Genomic DNA, 18075 nt, shown 5'->3' on the forward strand with positions numbered 1-18075 from the left:
TGAAAATACCAAGTGACTATGATGATATAAATGCTCTGCATATATCTCTTTACAAAGATACAGCCTATTTCATGTCAACTACTACATTGTTATTTCACTAAACAACAACCTTATTAATACAATTAATTAAATAAAACCAATGAAAAGTTGTTCAAAAAGAACAAAAAAACTGCCTAAACTTCCTCATTCAAGAGATGGAGCAAGGCATTCGTCTACCATGTCGACAAGGTTAGGGTTTTCCAATGCTGCAGCTACCCGTTCTTTATCATTCAACTGCTTATTTACTGCAAGCAGAAAATAATTTATCAGTTGCTGGCTATGAAGCAATCACAAACTACTCTTTAAAAGGCTCTCTTGTGTTAATGCTTTATGATCAACAAGAAGCAGCTTGTAAGGTTTTTCTTTGTTCTTTGTCTATTCTTTTGGGATATGTTACAACTTAAATTAACTAAAAGGGTCGACACCATATATGGAAAAGGGGATGTGTTCAGTTCCAAGCATCTACTCAGCCGCCATTGGGTTAAGGGGGAAAAACCATAATCAGTTGTATGCCCATGTGGTATGTTAAAAGAGCAAAAATGATATAAAGTTCATGAGCTTTGCTCGAAAAAGGAAGATGCCCTTAGATATCGGATGTTGTATGATTAAATACCTGCAGCTTCCGTAGCATGAGTCCCAGGTGCTACTCTAATATCCACCTGGCAAGACAACAAGGACATGTTATTAAAAACAAGCAAACCGAGAACACTGATTAACATTTCCAACAATTTGAAATCACAGATAATAGTAGTTGGGCAGCCCGGTGCACTAAGCTCTCGCTATGCGCGGGGTCCGGGGAAGAACCGGACCACAAGGGTTGTACGCAGTCTTACCCTGCATTTATGCAAGAGGCTGTTTCCATGGCTCTAACCCGCGACCTCCTGGTCACATGGCAACAATTTTACCATTTACACCGAGGCTCCCCTTCAAATCACAGATAGCTATCAACTACTAAATTCGATTATAAAATTTTGTGTAATATTCTACCAAAATATGAATTCCGATAGAAGCATTGCATGTTGTAGTTTAAAAATGCAATTAGAAAGTTGAAATAACAGAGAGACTGGTTACAGGTCTGATATAGGTTATCCATATCATGCAGGAACACCCCAAAAGTAGTTAAAATCACAAAAAAAAAAAATCAAAAATCAAAGTCCAAAGAAAAACTTTTAAGGTTGAAGTTGTTGACAGTTCTAAGAAAAACACACACATAGCAGCATGTGACATCAAAGCTTGATCCAGCTTAACAGGTATTAACGTCTTCTCCAGTACTCTGTGATTATGGGAATTGTTGACTTCTATAATATCATAATAGCATATCAATTATAGCACAAAATTCTATCAACTGTTATATGTTTCTTACAGGGAAAGATGTGCAACACACATACGTTCATTGAATTGAAATAGAAGGGTATACAGCATACCTTATAACGTGAAGGTAAACATCGCATAAGTTTCACACGCAAGCATAATCCAATAACGGTCGCCATGCTACAATGTTCCACAGTAGGCGTGAATGTGACCCTGAATCCAAGAACTTCCTCTTCTTAGACAGCACGAAAATGACAATTAAAAGGAATCAAAACAGAAACATATGAAACGGATTTAGTTCTCACCTTACATAACTTCGCTTGTCATCTACCTCAACGGCATCTTCTGTTATAACTTTCAGCTCTTCTAGAGAATAGGGATGCTCTGGATCTTTTATATCTCTAAGATAGTGTAAGAATGTTAAGGAATGATTAACTTTTCATAGCTATGAAGGTGCCCGCAACAAATCAAACTTCATACTTGCTTAGTTCCTTTCAAAATGACACAATAATGACCCAAAACAGGCAGATTTTTTTTTTTTTTTAATAATGAATCTTATCAAAACACACAGTCGAATGTATTGTACTCATGTTACTCGATGAATGCAATGACATTTGTGAAGCAAAAGCAAAAGGATGAAACATTGTAAATGTTCATCGAGCAGTAAAGTGAAAATTGCAATCATGTGTAAGCAATTGGTTACACTGAGCCATGCTTTAATCGAATAGGAAGTATACAAAACCCTACAAAGTTTCATGACATGTGATCCTAATATATCCTACCATTTGCTAAGAATAGAAAAACAATGCGCACTTCGATTTGTCAGGGCCAAAATCTCAAAAGATGTAAAACAAATATTGAAGGTGCAAATCATGAATGCTCTCACCCCCACCCCAAAAAAGCAACTAAAGACAAGAAAATCATATATCAACTTCTTTCGTGAAAGGCTTCCAGAAAATCAAACTAAAGATAGCTATTGTCATGTTTCTACAGGAAATGAAGCATAGTGGACTGACATGTACTTCTATGCTCCCTATTTCTCTAAAGCAAGAATAGTATTTGGGGCACAGGTGATGTGGAGAGAGTGAGGTGAGGCTTTCCTTTCGAACATTTACAGAGTCGTGCCAATGAGAGCTGACAATCCAACAAATTTGAATGAGACATGAAGGGGAAATTCATTGGAATTTGAAATTAGGAGGAATCTCTAGGATTGGGAGACAGGTGAATCTCGAAACCTGGTTGATTATAGACAGACAGTACTATATGTTACATTGGATCTGTGGAGATGGGGAGAGAGAAGGGATGTCTTGTAAAAGTTAAGTCATATACGAAATGATCTTATTATACCACACGAGAAAGCTAGCAAACATATTTCGTGCACCAAGGTGCAAAAGGTTTTTTCCTTCATCTTTCACATTGAACAACATGACACAGAAATAAATACAAAAAAGAATTACTATAAAGAAAAGGAGCAAAAGGTTTTTTTTTTTTTCACTTCATCTTTCACATTGAACTACAGGACACAACAATAAATATCAGAAACAACTACAACAAAATTAACTCTACTTTGCAAATTCAAAGACCTCTAGCTAGGGCTACTCAGAGAGTTAGCATGCTGATATTGCTCTATTAGAAATCTAAATGATTGAGCATAAAACTCTTAACAGACGCGGAATTGCATGAGTTTTAACTTCATAGATATTCCATTATCATAGAAAGATTAATTTCAAGTCTAAAATAACAGATTAAGAACAATATCACATTTCAATCATCATTAGCATCCACAAAAACCATTAGCCAAGGATATCAAAAATTTCTAGCTGGTCGATAGTTTCAGCTGCATATTCATCCACACTTGGAGCAATCCTAGCTCGACGCTCCTTCTTCTCATACACAACGGGGTTCGCATTTATCAATTCAGAAACCATTTTCAAGTCCGACCTTGGTACGATTCACCTGGCAGTAATGATGTCTACAAAGATCAACCCACAAAACCACTTACTGAGCTGAAGAATTCCTTTGCAATAAACTTAAATAAATCTAATAAACTTCAAATTTGTCTTTCTTAGTCATTAGCTTAAACTACTGCTTCTTTTTTCAAAAGGAAAGAAATCTTCGCAGAAAATCCTCATCAAACAGAGGATAATTTATTTATTTTTAAAGGAAAATTTAATACCCTAATCAAGCTGAAGTAAAGAAGGGGTAAATTACCTAATAAGTGACCTAATTCTGTAAATAATTGTTACACCATAACTGCATAAAACTTAAATTCGACAAAGTGATAATTATCCAGAACCCTCATGACTTTCTTTGAAGCATGTGCACAAACTCATATTTATTGTTACATAAAGGAGAATATGCCTTACTCATCTACAACCATGTGTAAAACATACAAATTCACAAATTTTATCAAGGGCTGTAAGAATTTTTCCCAGAAACAAGCATAAAGAGTCAAGTTAAAAATCACAAATTAAATAATAGATTATACTTACAAGTTCGATTTCCAATATGAAGGTGTAATTGGAAAGGGGAAAGAAGAAGAACAAACACTGAAGAGAGACGTGGAAGAAGGGATGTTGGCGGGGAAGAAAAAAAATCCTAAATCTTGATCTAAACTCTAAACCTCTAAAAATTTCCTTCTTTGGATTTAGTTATGTCTTTATTTTTGCAACGGAAAAGGGTCGAATATGATACTCATTAATAGTTTAGTTTATCTATGTCATTAAACTATTGAAAATAATTCATTTATATCATTCATCAATAGTTTGCGAACTATCGAAAATGGCTCATTTATGCTACTCATCAATAATTTGACTCATTTATGTCATCGCCAGTTACCAAAATAACTCATTCATATTATTTTTCATTAACGCCGATTTTACAATACCAGATATGACATGTGGCTTCCAACTAGATTATGATTGTGGGTGGGTAGGGATTATGAGTCGAATTTTTTATTAATTTGGAATTTAAAATTGGGCTGATTTAATTAAATGTTGTAGACCTCTAATTAGAGGGCACATATCATATCTGGTATTAAAAAACCGGCGATTGGCATGGATGAGTCATCTAATTTATTAATTATGGAGTAAAAACTAAATTTCTTTCATTTTCAAAGCTATCGTGACCACTTACAATTTAAATAAGAAAATAAGTCTACAAAAATTTCTTATATTATTTTTACAAATTTGGATAAATTGGTTTTGTAGATCTTTATATATTTGTTTCAAATTTATGTCTTTTTTATAAGATGATTTTATTTTTAAAATAGTTTAAAAGTAATACACAAAAAATATTTATAGAATTGTTTTCTTCTGTTCAAATTATAGCCTATGTTGATCCATTTGCTATGACAAATCTCGTATTTATTTTTGGTCTCGCCATATATGGTGCATCTCTTTCAGCCTAAGAAAGATTAGAGTTATTCCCATAATGGAAATAAAAATGAAAAGAAAGAAGAGAAGGAGGAAGCTGACAGTTGGAAAGTGGAGTCATGCCCCCACATGGAATTTCCTAGAAAGAAGAGAAGGAGAAAATGCTGGACAACTTTAACTCTATTCCACACACATGCTTGACAACTTTAACTTTATTCCACACACAATTGGAAAGTGGAGTCATGCCTACTTTCCCTGTATTTATTTACATTGTAAATTTTAGGAGTAGCATTCTTTTCTTTCATATATATATATATATATATATATATGTGCAGTGACAATGAGGAAAAGACAGAAAAAATTCGGATCAAAAATAGCTTTTGTCTTTCCTTTTCCTTTATCCCAGAAGTTAGCGAGGGCTAATTAATTAGCATTGCCCACTAACTATGAACAACTAACAAATTACAAAAAGTTTTTATATCAGTGTTTTGAGGACGAAAACTTGGCAGGCAATGCAGGAGTTAAATAGTTTGATTCATCCTTGATTACTGATAACATATTTATGAGGATATGAGGAATGAGATAAACAATGCGAAAAAGAAAAAGAATTTAAAAGAAGGCTTATGCAAACGAGTCAGCGAGCTGAAAGAATGTTTACAACAAGAGGTATGTTTCATAGTTTCGTCAAAAAAAAAAAAATCGTTATTTACACTGTTTTTTTAACGAAAAAAACAAAACAAAAATAGCTTCATCTGTATAGACTGTTGCAAATATCTCTAGAAGACTAAAACTATTAAGTGACGAAAAGTTGGAGATAAATATAAAATTAAGGGTAAATAATAATGGAGTAAAGCTAGAAATCCAACCTATTTAGATTTGATGACTAAAATACTTTCATTGGATATTACAAAAAGAATATTTTAAGTCTTTTACATACAAATTCACTAGTAGACATATAAAACCAAATATACAATACACTAAACAAGATATCTTATACAATACAAAATAGCTCTTTAACTATATTCACAATTTTCTTTTTTAGGAAAACTGCAATCAACACTGATTGACTACTTACAAAGCCATACACCCTAAATTTTTCAAAACTTCAAACAATGAGCACAAAGAACTTTAAAAAATAAAATCAGCACACGAAAAGGTTTCGCAGTTATCTGTTGCTGTTGTCATCCATTGAACACTCAGAAGCAGTATCATCCAACGTTGAAGTTGAGATTGTGTCCAATGAGCTAATATCACTATCTGAAGATGCACAAGTTTGATCCTCCATTGGTTGTTTCAAGTGCCAATACATTATACTTGCTGTGAGTGTAAGCATCATCTTTTGATTCACCTGATTAAACACACACCATTATATTATGATTTTGCAGTATAACAGTAGTCAATCATCATTGCATGTTGAGTGGGGATTAGAGAAAGCAAGTGACACGAACACAGTTAAGCAAATGAAGGATTACCTCAATCAGATCTTCGGGTAACAAAAATATTGAACATCCAAGTTTCCTTGCAATACTAATAATGTAGGTTGCGTTCATCTTCTTCTGCTCCTCTGCATCAACCAAACATTTCGCATAACTAAAAAGTCTAATGTACTGACAATCGCGACTGAATGGAGAAACACAAAGATACTCAAAAAGGTACTATGGATGATGAAACAAGGTCAATATGAACTAGAATTATTGGTGCTACTCTCTGATTTCAAGTTCAAGATAGCGCTATCTTTGCCGTAAGCTAAAAAGCTTCAGTAGGGCATCCACACAAATTCAATCCAATCATATATTGATAGATTAGCTATTGGAAAAAAATAATAGCAAGAAAGGACAACGTCTCGTGTTGATACTAACAAGTAACTGAATTAAATCAGAACAACTGAGAGAAGGAACCTATTTTAAGTCTGAAATAAGATTACCAGTTTCTCCTTTTGTAACAAGACTCCAGTTAACAGCTCGAGGGTGTACAGCACTAAGCAGCTCAAGGAAAAAGATGCCATCTGACAAACTCTTATCCTGTAAATTTAACAGACTCAGTTCTCCGTCTCACGATAATGAGAGGTACAAGAGGTGAATGCTCGCCAACTTGTGGGGTATTATTCAACTAGCAATGCCTCATCCAACAACTATATCAGAATATTTGATCTAATTCAATAAAAAGGAAGACGCACATAAAGCATCCAATTTTACCAAAAACAGGTGTCCAATTGAATCCAGGGACTGTACAGAAGCTACAACTTTCTTTGCAAGCCATAGCAGGTATTTTCCACCACAATTTTTTTAATTTTTTTAAAATAAATAAATTATGTGCCTGCTAGTAAACCCATGCTTTATCAAAATAATCGATTGAAGGCCTACTCAACTCTATTGTTCTGAATCTGGAAACGACTGATCTTTACAAACTATACCTTAAAACTAGCCATGCGACTTTTGCTTCCTGAATTTCTTACTTTGCTGTTGGACCACTCTAAAATATCTGCATCAGTGATTTCCTTCCCATTGGAATAAAATCTCAAATTTTTCAAGAGCTGAAGCATGTTACATCGCATTAACTGCCACAAGTAAGCTGCGATAGAGAACAAAGAATGTTGGTCCATAACAGTTTGAGTTAAACCAATTTAAGGGGAAAACAAGAAAAAAGGACATCAAAACTTACCCAATGTTAATTTCTTATTTCCCTGTACAATGTCATTTCCAGCAATGTTTACAAGAGAAAACTTGAGTTGCTTCCCGATCTTCACAACTTGGTTGCAGTTTTCTACTTTTCTGAATGGCATCTTAATTGGAGGCTTAGTAGCAATTTTCCAATTAACAATTCCAGGAGACACCTTGTCAAGTGTCTCTAAAAGCAACCATCTGGAAAGACACGAACATTCATTAGATTGAAATAAATACACCTGTGCACGCAATACTTTGCACTTTCGTGAGACCAGATAGATACATAAATGTCATTGCATGAGCAAAATTAGATCACAGCAGAGTTCATATTCTTTATTGTTTAACTTAGTCAGAAAATTTTGTAGTAACATGAAATAAGCCTGCAGCCATGGGGAAAGTTTGCAGTACTAGGTACCGAGGTAGTACTCACCCATTTCTGAGATCTTCAAAAACATTGTCTATGTAAGATGAATTTCCAAGACTATTGATCCAAAAGCGGAAAGCTCTCTCTTCCCTGGACATTTGAGCTTCATCTGGTGAAATCTCCAGAAAGGATATTTGCTTTGTTTGATTTGATAGCCCATTCCTATGGATAAGAGGTTTATGGTCAATTCAAGATTGAAACAAGTAATCTAATAACTAAATTCTACAGTTAAATATCAGTCCCTGTGAAATGTGTACTACTAATTTCACCATACTTGCTATGAGGTTATAACCTCTCAAACTTGACTAGCTGTAATGGGTAATCATAGAACTGGTCAGTCTATTACCAAAGTGTGCAAAAGGAACAAAATTGCCTTTTCAAGTCACTCTGCTGGCATTCAGTATGCTAAGAAATAAACATGGTAAAGCACCAACGCATGCTGTTTTAAAAGAACAAGAGATAAAATTTAAATTAACATGGTCCATCAGTTGCACATATTCTGTCTTTATTGCTAATAAAAAGCAATTAAAATACAAAATCTTGTCCTACAACAACTGAAATTCTTCAAGAACACAAAAGGTTTACGAGCAACTTCTTCTCGTAAATGTGTGTCATATACAAGAAAACTTACACAGAAATAGTCAGCAAGTTCGTACATAGAACTCAAAGAAACACTAGCTTCTTACCTGTGCTGAAAGATATGTGCCACAAATGCAAGGTTAAGATTTGGAGAGCCTTCCACAATATCTTTAGCTGTTAAGTATCTTTTGCAACCCATCCTATCTGCATGTTCCAAAACCAACTTTGCTCTTTCTAGATGTTCTTTCACAGTGAGTGTGGTAGGATTAATGTACTCCGGAGCAAGAACATTTAAGAGGTGAGCATAAGCTTCTGCATCCTGCAAAAGTAAATGGATGGCTTAAGAATCAGCACTAAACACTCAAAATGGATAAGAAATTACACGAAAGGGATGAAGATGAAAGCTCTTTTCTTTTATTTCTGAGGTAGAAGTACAAGAGAGTCCTCCACCACTCAGTATATAAAACTAAATAGTTTATTTAAGAACTCTCAACGTCTATATGTCTTCAAATTATGCGAACTATCTAATCCTTTTTTATTGTTTCAAATGAAAAACTTATTTAGTATCTCTGGCAGTGGGGAAAAAAAAAAAGTCTCCCTCTCTCTGAGGTGAAAAGACTATCTTTAAAAGACCAAGGAAAATGTTGCAGATATTAAAATTTTGCATAGTCACACCTGACTATTCCAAAGTCCAACTCATTTTTTATCTACCTTTATGTCCGATGAGAAGTTCGTCACAATTTTCTCGTATTTAGCTTTCTTCAATTGAAAATTCATCCATCTGAGCAAGATTTTTTCTGGAGGTAGACTCATCAGCTCCTCTACATCCTGACATCACAGAATTGAGATAATCAAGTTTATAACACAAGTTTGCCATAAGCTGTCAATTAGTGAAGCATTAATGAGTGTGTCTTTACCCTGTTATCATCAACTAACTCCAACAGCTGAGGTGTTTTCTTTAAGTTGAGATCTGCCAATAGTTGAATCTGAAACAACATGAAAGAAAATCATTGTCCTTAAGAAATTCTGGTAATGATTTTATGTCCTGCGAGCTAAAGTATATGCTGGTGATTTTTAACATCTTAATGGTGATTCCTTCATCTTGTAAGGCAATCTATTTGTGCTAAAGTTACCTCATTATTTCAAAGTTTTAAAATCCACTAAATGATTCAGTAAGGACACATTTAAATTACCTTAATGATTTGAGATATCACTCCAAGAACAAGATGCCTCTGGAAACCGATAAAAAAGATAGAGTATTAGACAAGTATGTAACACTGCCGAAACTGAAGTTAGCTAAAACATGCCAACCATAAAACCTCACAGACAAAAAATTACGCTGATAAAGTAAGCATATGAATATATCTTGAGGAATATCAAAAGCATGGACCACAACTTTGGATAATTATTATACTATGATAATTTCACCAAAGATGCATAGGATGGATGACTTAAGTCAACATAATCTAGCCACAGGACAAGAGAACAAGAAAATGTGAAGCAGCAGGGACAAATACATATGATTGAATCATATCACTGAACATGCATGAATATTATTTTTTTTGATTAAGCACCGGGTGTCCGGGTCTCTTTGAGCCCCGACTAATCCCGGGGGTGCACAAGCCCTCGGTAAGGAGTTTCCCGCAAGTGCACCACGGGTAATTCAGGGTTTTACCCCAGTCCGATGGCCCTCAGAAACTGTTTGCACCCAGTGGGTTTCGAACTTGAGACCTTGAAAGGGAGCACCCCAAGGCTCAAGCCAATTACCACCAGGCCAACCCCTTAGGGTTGAACATGCATGAATATTTTTGATATCATCCCGTAAGTTTCAGGGTTGAATTCGCGTTCAAATGAAAAGAGAAAGGCAGTTCAGCTGATATTACATAAACAAAGTTCACAAACTGACTATTGACGGAATCCCTTTGGTAACTCAACAGGGAACAGAGTCAAACTAAGATGTGGCTGAATAGTGTCCTAACATATTGCTAATGTGAAAGGGATACATACCCTTCCTTCAATGAAATCTTGAGTGCCTATATTAACTAGAGTACATCCAATTGCCTTAGCAGAGTTGAGGCACAAGGTATGATTTTCATTCCTTTCCCATGGATTCAGCATTCTCTTCATGTTTATTGCCCGTTCATCAATTGTTCCAGGTACAGCCACATTGATAAGCTTGCTGCAGCAGAAGAACAATATTACTAACAATCTAGTCAAAGAAGTTTTACATACTTGAGGCATATTTATTAATGTACATAGTGAAAGATTTGATGCTCACCAAATAAGAACTCCATCCTTGGAAACCTCAAAGAGATCATTGGTTAAAGGATCAATAGGAAGGTATTTCTTCAAAAACTCATCATCCGCAAGATAACTGTTAATATGTGCAACATATGATGCCTTCTCAGATTCACTAATTGTGTGGAGCAATGTAGAAGTTGCTGACTTGACAAAAGCTGATGAACTCTTTGCAGTATTTCCCATCCTTGCAGCAGCATGTGCTTGAATTTTCAAATAAACCTGTCATGAGTTCAGCAATTCTTGTGCTCTTAGACAAATCAAACCAACAAATCTTCCTCTTTAAGCTAGTTATTTACTTCTTTTTTCGTCTTGCTCTTCTTGGTTGCTTAAAAAAAATCTCAAACCTCTAAATTTACAAGGAGTATCATCTGAATTGATTTGTTTATGTTCAGAGCCAAGAAAAGTAAAAATAAGAAACTTCAACAAAATAACTTACATGAAAAAAATCTCTAGCCAAAGATCAGAAACTGAATTAATTATCAAATGGATTCTCAATTCCTTTTTATTTTGCCATTGTCCTTTGTTTGATAGTTCGGAAGTGAAGGAAACTTTGTCTGGAGGTATAATAGAAAGTTCTATATCCAACATAATTCCGAATAACAAAAAAAAAAAAATCAAATCAACTTCGCATTTGAATTCCCTCCTTATCGATTCCAGACCGTTTCTATAGCTTCTAAATGGGAAAAAGGATCTTATATCTTCGTCGAATTTGAACATGCAGAGTACAGACACGAATCTAATGTGTCTAACAACATCTTACAAAATGCGAACGCGTGTTACCTGAAGAAATAGCTCAAAATCAACGTCTTCCTCCAAGTTCTTGTACGAATCTCTCAGAAACGACTCTCTTTCTTGCTCAGTAAGATTCTCCCCGACGTGTTTAATTCTTGCCATTTTGGAAGGTAAGTCTGTTAGTTTCAGAGCTCCATTTTCTCTCTTCATCGCATTAAACTGCAAGTAACAAAAAATCCGCTTAGCAATCAACACATAAAATCACAAACTACACATCGATGAAATTTACTGAAAGCGCTATAAAAATCCTCAAAATGTTCATTCCGCTTAACGAAGCTCTCGTTTTCTCTCTTCCTCGCATTAAACTTCAAGTAACAAAACACATATAATCAGTAAACTAAATTTTATGAAATCGCTATATAAAAATCAGTCCGCTTAGCAAAACTCACATAAGCAAGAGTTATAAATCAATAAACTACCGCATCGATCCAAAGTTTGTTGAAATCGCTAAATAATCATTCCGCTTAACGAAGCGCAGAGTTTAGTATTACTTAATTAATAACAGAGATTGAAAAATGAAAAAAACTTACGTGAGATTTCAAACGGCGAAGTTCGACCTGAGTGAACTGACTTTGAAGCCATGGATCAGATACAAATACACCTACATATCCCGCCATTGTTTGATCTTCTCTTAATCACAAAACCTCCAATATTATAACGAAATGAAGAAGAGAAAATGAGATGATTTTCTCGCTAAGCAAAAGAGGCATGTGATTTGAGAATGTGAGTGGGAAGGAGAGCGTCCTAATAGTACAGTGTAGGACTGGGGACACAGAGGAGCTGTCAGTGTTCAAAGCTGTTCAGAGAACAAATTCAAATTATGACTCTACTATCCCTTTTTTGCTAACCGCTATCCTTATAAGAGTATTTATTTAACATAATAAAGCCTTTTTTTTTTTTTAAACTAAACATTGTTTATTAAGTAATGATATAGTAGAGGTGTGACAGCGAGATGTTTTACTGAAGTGGTAATTGTTCTTTTAATTCAGAAAGCGTTTTACTCCAAAGTTAAATTGTCAACTCAAACACGAATCCGAGTTAGTGTAGTCTTTTATATGTTAAAAAAATTCAAAATATACGTATATCACTCATTTAACGCGAACACAAATAAAAAATCCATGTAATGGAAGTTAACTCTTTCGAGAATACAATGTGCATGTTTTGTGGTTTAGTCATGCGAGATTATAATGCAGGAATTATTTATATGATTAATAATAATGAATAGGTTGTTAAGTAAAATAACCCATGGATTATTATGTAGGAATGGCCTAATTTAATTAAGAGTAATTTTTTGTCTTTATACTCTTATCCAACGTAATGCTAGTATACGTATTCATATCCACGTTATAACATATATACAAAAATAAAAATAGATCTCCGTCTAAGAATTAATAGCGTAGTGTTTGCTTTTCTAATTAAATAAACTTCACATGACTTATGCAGAGTGTAATACAAATTATGCAGAATTTTATACGAAAATATAAATTTCTTGTGACCAAACGATTTCCTTTTCACCTTGCTTCACTTTGATTGTTAAATATGCCTTACTTGCTGCGAAAATCAAGGGTTGTAATGAACCCATTAACAAAGCGCGGACCTACTTACCTACTTGACATTTTCTTCGGGGTTACATCTCCTTGTAATGAACTATGGGATTTTCAATAAATTCGATGGTAGCAAAAAATGATCGAGATCTAACTCTTTCTAAATTTTTGGGATGTCTTGGCTTACTCAATTTATAGCGGTCAATCCCTGAGAAATATATATATATATGAATTAATTCGAACTTGCGCCTCCTAATGACCATCAAAGAGAGATATGCTCCCTCCCAGGATTTTTTTCCTTTCTCAAGGCTCAAAGCCAAGATCTCTATAGGGATCCTATACGTCCATAACCCTTGATGACCTCAAAAATAATTTACATGTCAATGTCATTAATTAGAGGTTGCTACTAAAATTAAAGTTGCTAACTAGAAATGAAGCTCAACGGACAATTTGCACGATTTTCCTTCGTTGGGGGTGGTCGGTAATTTTTGCCTCTCAAATTGCTGGTCTTTAATTTTGGACCTTTACCTAAAATACCCTGAGGTTTTGGGTTCGAACTCCGGCTTAGTCATAAAAATAAAAATAAAATTCACAAGGCAAGGCTTTGCAAAAAGTCTGCCTTATGCGGCAGATTTTGCCTTAAGGCATAACTAGAAGTCTGCCGAAGACACGATATAGCAGACTTTTAGTTGCCTCAAGGCAAAGTCCGCCACATGAGGCAGACTTTTTGCAAAACCATGTCTTGCGATTTTTTTTATTATTTTTTTTACTAAGCGGGGGTTCGAACCCAGAACCTTAAGATATTTTCGGCCAACTTTTTAAGCGAAGGACAAAAATTAAATACCAGCAATTTGAAGGACAAAAATTAAAGATCACCCCAAAAGAAGGGCAATCCGCCCAAAAAAATGACAAAAATTGATTGACTAAAAGGTCCACGTCATTTAACATGTGTTTTAGCGCATTATTGATTGCTTAAGGTTTCAGGCTTAGGGCTCGTTTGATACGGGGATAAGGGATATTAATTCCGAGATTATATTTGGGATGAGTTCATCCCACATGTGGTTGGGATAAAATTCAGGGATAACTAATCCCCAAATTAATTATCCCGGGATTGTAGTGTTATTTTACTCCCATATTAAGAGTGGGATAACAATCCCCAAATAACTAATGGCGGAATAATTAATCCCGGGATAACTCATTCCCCAACCAAAGTCGTGGTTGTTTGATTCGCGGACAAAATTATCCCAGTATTATAATCTCAGGATTATAATCCTAGGACTAATTTATCCCATCTAAAAGGTAGGATAAAACAATTTCAAGGTTAATGGGATAAGGTGGGATATCCCATCTTTAACTATGGCCTTCATTTTATACTTTGTTTGGTCGAAAGTATCTCATCCAAGGAAAAATTTATACCTTCTACCAAACAAAGTATAAAATGAATCCCAAAATTTGTGATGGGATATCCCACCTTATACCGTGCACCAAACGACGTCATTTGGTGCACGATATAATGTGGGATATCCCATTACTAATTTTGGGATTCATTTTGTACCCATGTTTGGTAGAAGGTATAAATTTATCCTTGGATTAATTTATACTTTCTACCAAACAGAGTATAAAATGAAGTCCAACTTAATGGTGGGATATCCACCTTATCCTATTAATCTTGGAATTATTTTATCCCACCACCTCCCAGATGGGAGAAATTAATCCCAGAATTATAATCTCGAGATAATTCAGTCTGCATACCAAACAACAAGAATCTTGTTGTTTATAGGCACCAATTTTCTAATTATCGAAAATCTGAGGCGTGGCCTAAAAAATAAAGGGCCCCTTCGTGGCCTTCATGCTTCTCTATATTGACAAACTAGCTAAATAATGGCCATTGATCTTTCAAGAAGTATAAATCATCAGAAATGAGATAACTGGTAAAGATTAGAGGTGAAACGTGTTACTAAAGTCCAACCAAATCCTTGTGTTATTACGTGAAGAGAGCATATTCAAACTCTATGATGTGGATTGGATTCTCGTAATATTTGAATAAAGAGGTATTATGTTAGTTCACTTTTCAAACTGTGAGGCCCACGGAAAGATGACTTACTTTGAAACTTTTTTTGAATAATAATAACCTAACGGATCTTCTCATGCTTTCACTCTACGTGAGAATTGACAATAGTCAATTTGAAGCTGGTCAAACAGTAGAGAATTTGAATGAAATCGAAGCGGTCAATTCAGGACCAGTAATATAGCATGTTACAAACCGCAACCTTCTTTCAAATAAAATAGGGTTGCAAATTTTCAAAATATGATCTCCAATAATCAATTACAATTGGAATAAAAAAATGATCTTGCAATTTATTTTATAAAAGAGTCATATAGTTAAAAGAACATTTATAAAATTTAATGGGCCATAAATCGATCTCTCAAATTTCCGCAGAAGTTTTTTCCTCCCAATTCAATTTGCATTGATTTCTTATGATTCGAGTTAATTTTAAAGACAGATTTAGAATTTAATATCAACGAGCTAAGAACATTGTGATACCATTTCTCATGTGTGACAATAGATAGTTACAAAGCTTCTAATATACACTATGGAAAAGGGGATAATTAATATGTGACATAGTATATCTAATCAATCGTTTACTCAACAAAATGGTAAGTACCTAGGAAACATGTAATTTGATATCGTTGTAAAAATTCATATATTTCAACTTATGAATTTTTTTCTTGTCCTATGATAGAATACTAGAAGACACAAGCAAGTTACCCTTAACCTTTCGTCGTCATTCCATGCATGGCTTAACCGACGTGAAAATAAAAGATGCTAATACTGATCCACTTTGACTCCTCGATCCAACAGAATTAATGCACGTTCCAAGCATATTTCTATTAAGAAGTTAAATACTTGAGACAGTGAACTATTATTACCGGTACATATTGAATTTTTTGAGGTTTACACTTGATGTTTGATATCCTCTTTGAGATTCGGTTAATCTGAATTTGTGTGGGGTAAAACATTTTCTACCAAAGGCAATTCTATTTCAAGAGCTCAAATTAAACCAGAAACTTCTTATTAAGAAGGGAAGAACAAAGTGTATTAACGTGACGATAAAGCAATCTTTCTCCCATCCCTCCTGCTTTCTAGTGTCCCATGCACCTTTTTTTCTGGTTTTCTAGTGTCCCATACACCTTTTTTTCTGGTATAGTATAGCTGTGACGCATTTGCACAACAATATAATAAAGCACTTCACTGAACGTGACCAATTCCAAATGCTTTCCATTTTAAAGGATAATGCCAATGTGACACCCGAAAAAGATGGGGAACAACATTAGGCATGGGCAGTCTAATTAAGTTGGCCTTGGACCAACTATAGAAAATCAATTTAATTTGTGTTACATCTACTTCCTAATAAATTAAGTACTGCAACATTTGCAAAGTTTTACTAAATTAAGTAGCATCACATACTTTACCGTTATGCACCATATATAAATTAGTCTTTTTATATTATTAACAAGAGAATAAGGAAAGATCCATTTGGACAGCAATGATTATAGGATCATTCTTATTTGCTTTCCCACCACCAGATGAGCTAGCAAAGGTACAAACAGTTCGATCTAATCAAGGAGCAAGCTTATCAGCTATATATCGATTCAATAACTTTCTTTAACACCCGAAAAATTTTATGCCTCTACTATAGCCTCGAAGAAGGAAAAAAAAAAAAAAAAAAGGAGCTTGCTTTTTATTATGTGTCTGATCTTTTCTATCTCAGTACCGCTCGTCATTACATATGTTAATTGAAGTAAGGTCTGGAGCATTCTCCTATAAGAGACGCACAGCTGTTTTTAGCTCATAGTTGCACTCTCTTTTATTATATTAGTATAGTAAAAGGCGAATTACATCTTCTTGGTCATTGGACTATCCTAGTGACTAGGAGTTAAATCTTTTACTTGTCCGAATATTTTTGGTTGCTATAATGAAAAATAAAGGCATACATGAAAGATCGATTTCAAAGAAACTTGACTATTATAGTGAAATATTATTATAGAGAGGTATGACTGTTTAAGTAAATTCAGTATAGAAAATAAAATCAAGCAAATTGCCTTGTTGACAAAGAAATAGGAGTACTACGCTACTAGTAATAGGAAAAAATGCATCGGAGTAAAAGGGGATTTTACAAATCATTTGGGGCATACATTTTTGGTAATACAAGCCCTGATATCAAAATCAATATTAATTTTTTTTTCTTTTTCTTTTTGGGTTATTGGAGTTTAGAACTGATTTAGTAGAACATAATTGAAGGACAAGCAGGGGCTGTAGGGCCAATCCACACATGGGTTTTGCCACCCCAAGACTTTAAAGATCTGTGAAACTTCGATTGATATTGAGTAGTACAAATTATCATCATTATTACTAGTGATTTGGACATGTTATAAAGTAGGATGGTTCCACTCATGTTAGGCTTTGATTTGCTTTGTCATTGAAGATCACATTTGTCTATCAGATTCAAGCCTTTAATTTTGCATTTTATTCCACTCTATAATATTGTTAGGAGAAGAAAATTTTCCAACGTTTTGTACCTGGAACAAATATGAGCCCCTACCTAATTTTACTCACATGGATAATGAAGTCACAACCACTGGCTTTTTGAAGAACATCCTCTCATACTTTTATTATCTTCGTGTCTTCAGAGTTCAGATGTGCAATTTATCAGTTGGAACGTGACAAAACAAATGCTAATTACTCCTAGTAGATAGGATAAGACTCGGTTATAAAAGATGCATTTGCAATATGTATTATCGTTATACAATAATGATAATTTCATGAATATTTTCAAGACATATACAAAATAGTTGAAGGATACAAGAAAATTATGTAACAATAACCACACCTTAATCTCAAGAAATTTAATGTGGGCTCATAGGAATCCTAATCAACTAAATAAACAACTTGAGAGTTAAACTTAATTAAATTCGCCGTCTGTGGGAATCGAACCCACGACCACATGGTTAAAAGCCATGCGCTCTACCAGCTGAGCTAAGACGGC

General features: G+C 34.5%; 2 protein-coding genes and 1 non-coding gene across 4 annotated transcripts; all 3 read right to left on the minus strand.

The window, feature by feature from the left end:
* Positions 1-19: 19 nt before the first annotated feature.
* Positions 20-4028, minus strand: LOC132606936 (protein AE7-like). Of its 2 annotated transcripts, none has more exons than XM_060320642.1 (6): positions 3843-4028; positions 3157-3306; positions 1656-1760; positions 1464-1563; positions 653-698; positions 20-284 (listed from the first exon to the last, which is right to left on the minus strand). In XM_060320642.1, the coding sequence occupies exons 2-6, from the start codon at positions 3276-3278 to the stop codon at positions 184-186; spliced, it is 474 nt and encodes a 157-aa protein (XP_060176625.1). In that variant the 5' UTR covers positions 3279-3306; positions 3843-4028; the 3' UTR covers positions 20-183. The 2 variants fall into 2 exon arrangements, with proteins under 2 accessions (XP_060176625.1, XP_060176615.1); XM_060320632.1 differs by having other exon boundaries at positions 3157-3322; positions 3843-4027.
* A 1571-nt stretch (positions 4029-5599) lies between these two features.
* LOC132606932 (fimbrin-2-like) lies at positions 5600-12308 on the minus strand. Its single transcript, XM_060320616.1, has 14 exons — positions 12014-12308; positions 11472-11642; positions 10669-10910; positions 10398-10569; positions 9584-9622; positions 9308-9376; positions 9102-9218; positions 8498-8709; positions 7818-7973; positions 7386-7585; positions 7138-7295; positions 6649-6745; positions 6197-6288; positions 5600-6072 (listed from the first exon to the last, which is right to left on the minus strand). Exons 1-14 carry the CDS (start codon positions 12098-12100, stop codon positions 5890-5892), a joined length of 1995 nt encoding a protein of 664 aa, XP_060176599.1. The 5' UTR covers positions 12101-12308; the 3' UTR covers positions 5600-5889.
* Positions 12309-18002: 5694 nt separating this feature from the next.
* On the minus strand, positions 18003-18075 carry TRNAK-UUU (transfer RNA lysine (anticodon UUU)). Its single transcript has one exon. It is a non-coding gene; the product is annotated as a tRNA-Lys (tRNA).

The sequence above is a fragment of the Lycium barbarum genome, chromosome 1 (assembly GCF_019175385.1).
Source record: "Lycium barbarum isolate Lr01 chromosome 1, ASM1917538v2, whole genome shotgun sequence".
Taxonomy (NCBI): Eukaryota; Viridiplantae; Streptophyta; class Magnoliopsida; order Solanales; family Solanaceae; genus Lycium; species Lycium barbarum.

Coding starts and splice junctions, on each gene's coding strand:
- LOC132606936 (XM_060320642.1), bottom strand. CDS start 3,278: ATGGTTTCTGAATTGATAAATGCGAACCCCGTTGTGTATGAGAAGAAG. Junction 699..1,463: donor GTTTACCTTCACGTTATAAG/GTATGCTGTATA, acceptor TTGTCTTGCCAG/GTGGATATTAGAGTAGCACC. Junction 285..652: donor TCATGCTACGGAAGCTGCAG/GTATTTAATCAT, acceptor TTCTGCTTGCAG/TAAATAAGCAGTTGAATGAT.
- LOC132606932 (XM_060320616.1), bottom strand. CDS start 12,100: ATGGCGGGATATGTAGGTGTATTTGTATCTGATCCATGGCTTCAAAGT. Junction 10,570..10,668: donor AAGGATGGAGTTCTTATTTG/GTGAGCATCAAA, acceptor CTTCTGCTGCAG/CAAGCTTATCAATGTGGCTG. Junction 6,289..6,648: donor TGTTACAAAAGGAGAAACTG/GTAATCTTATTT, acceptor TGGTTGATGCAG/AGGAGCAGAAGAAGATGAAC.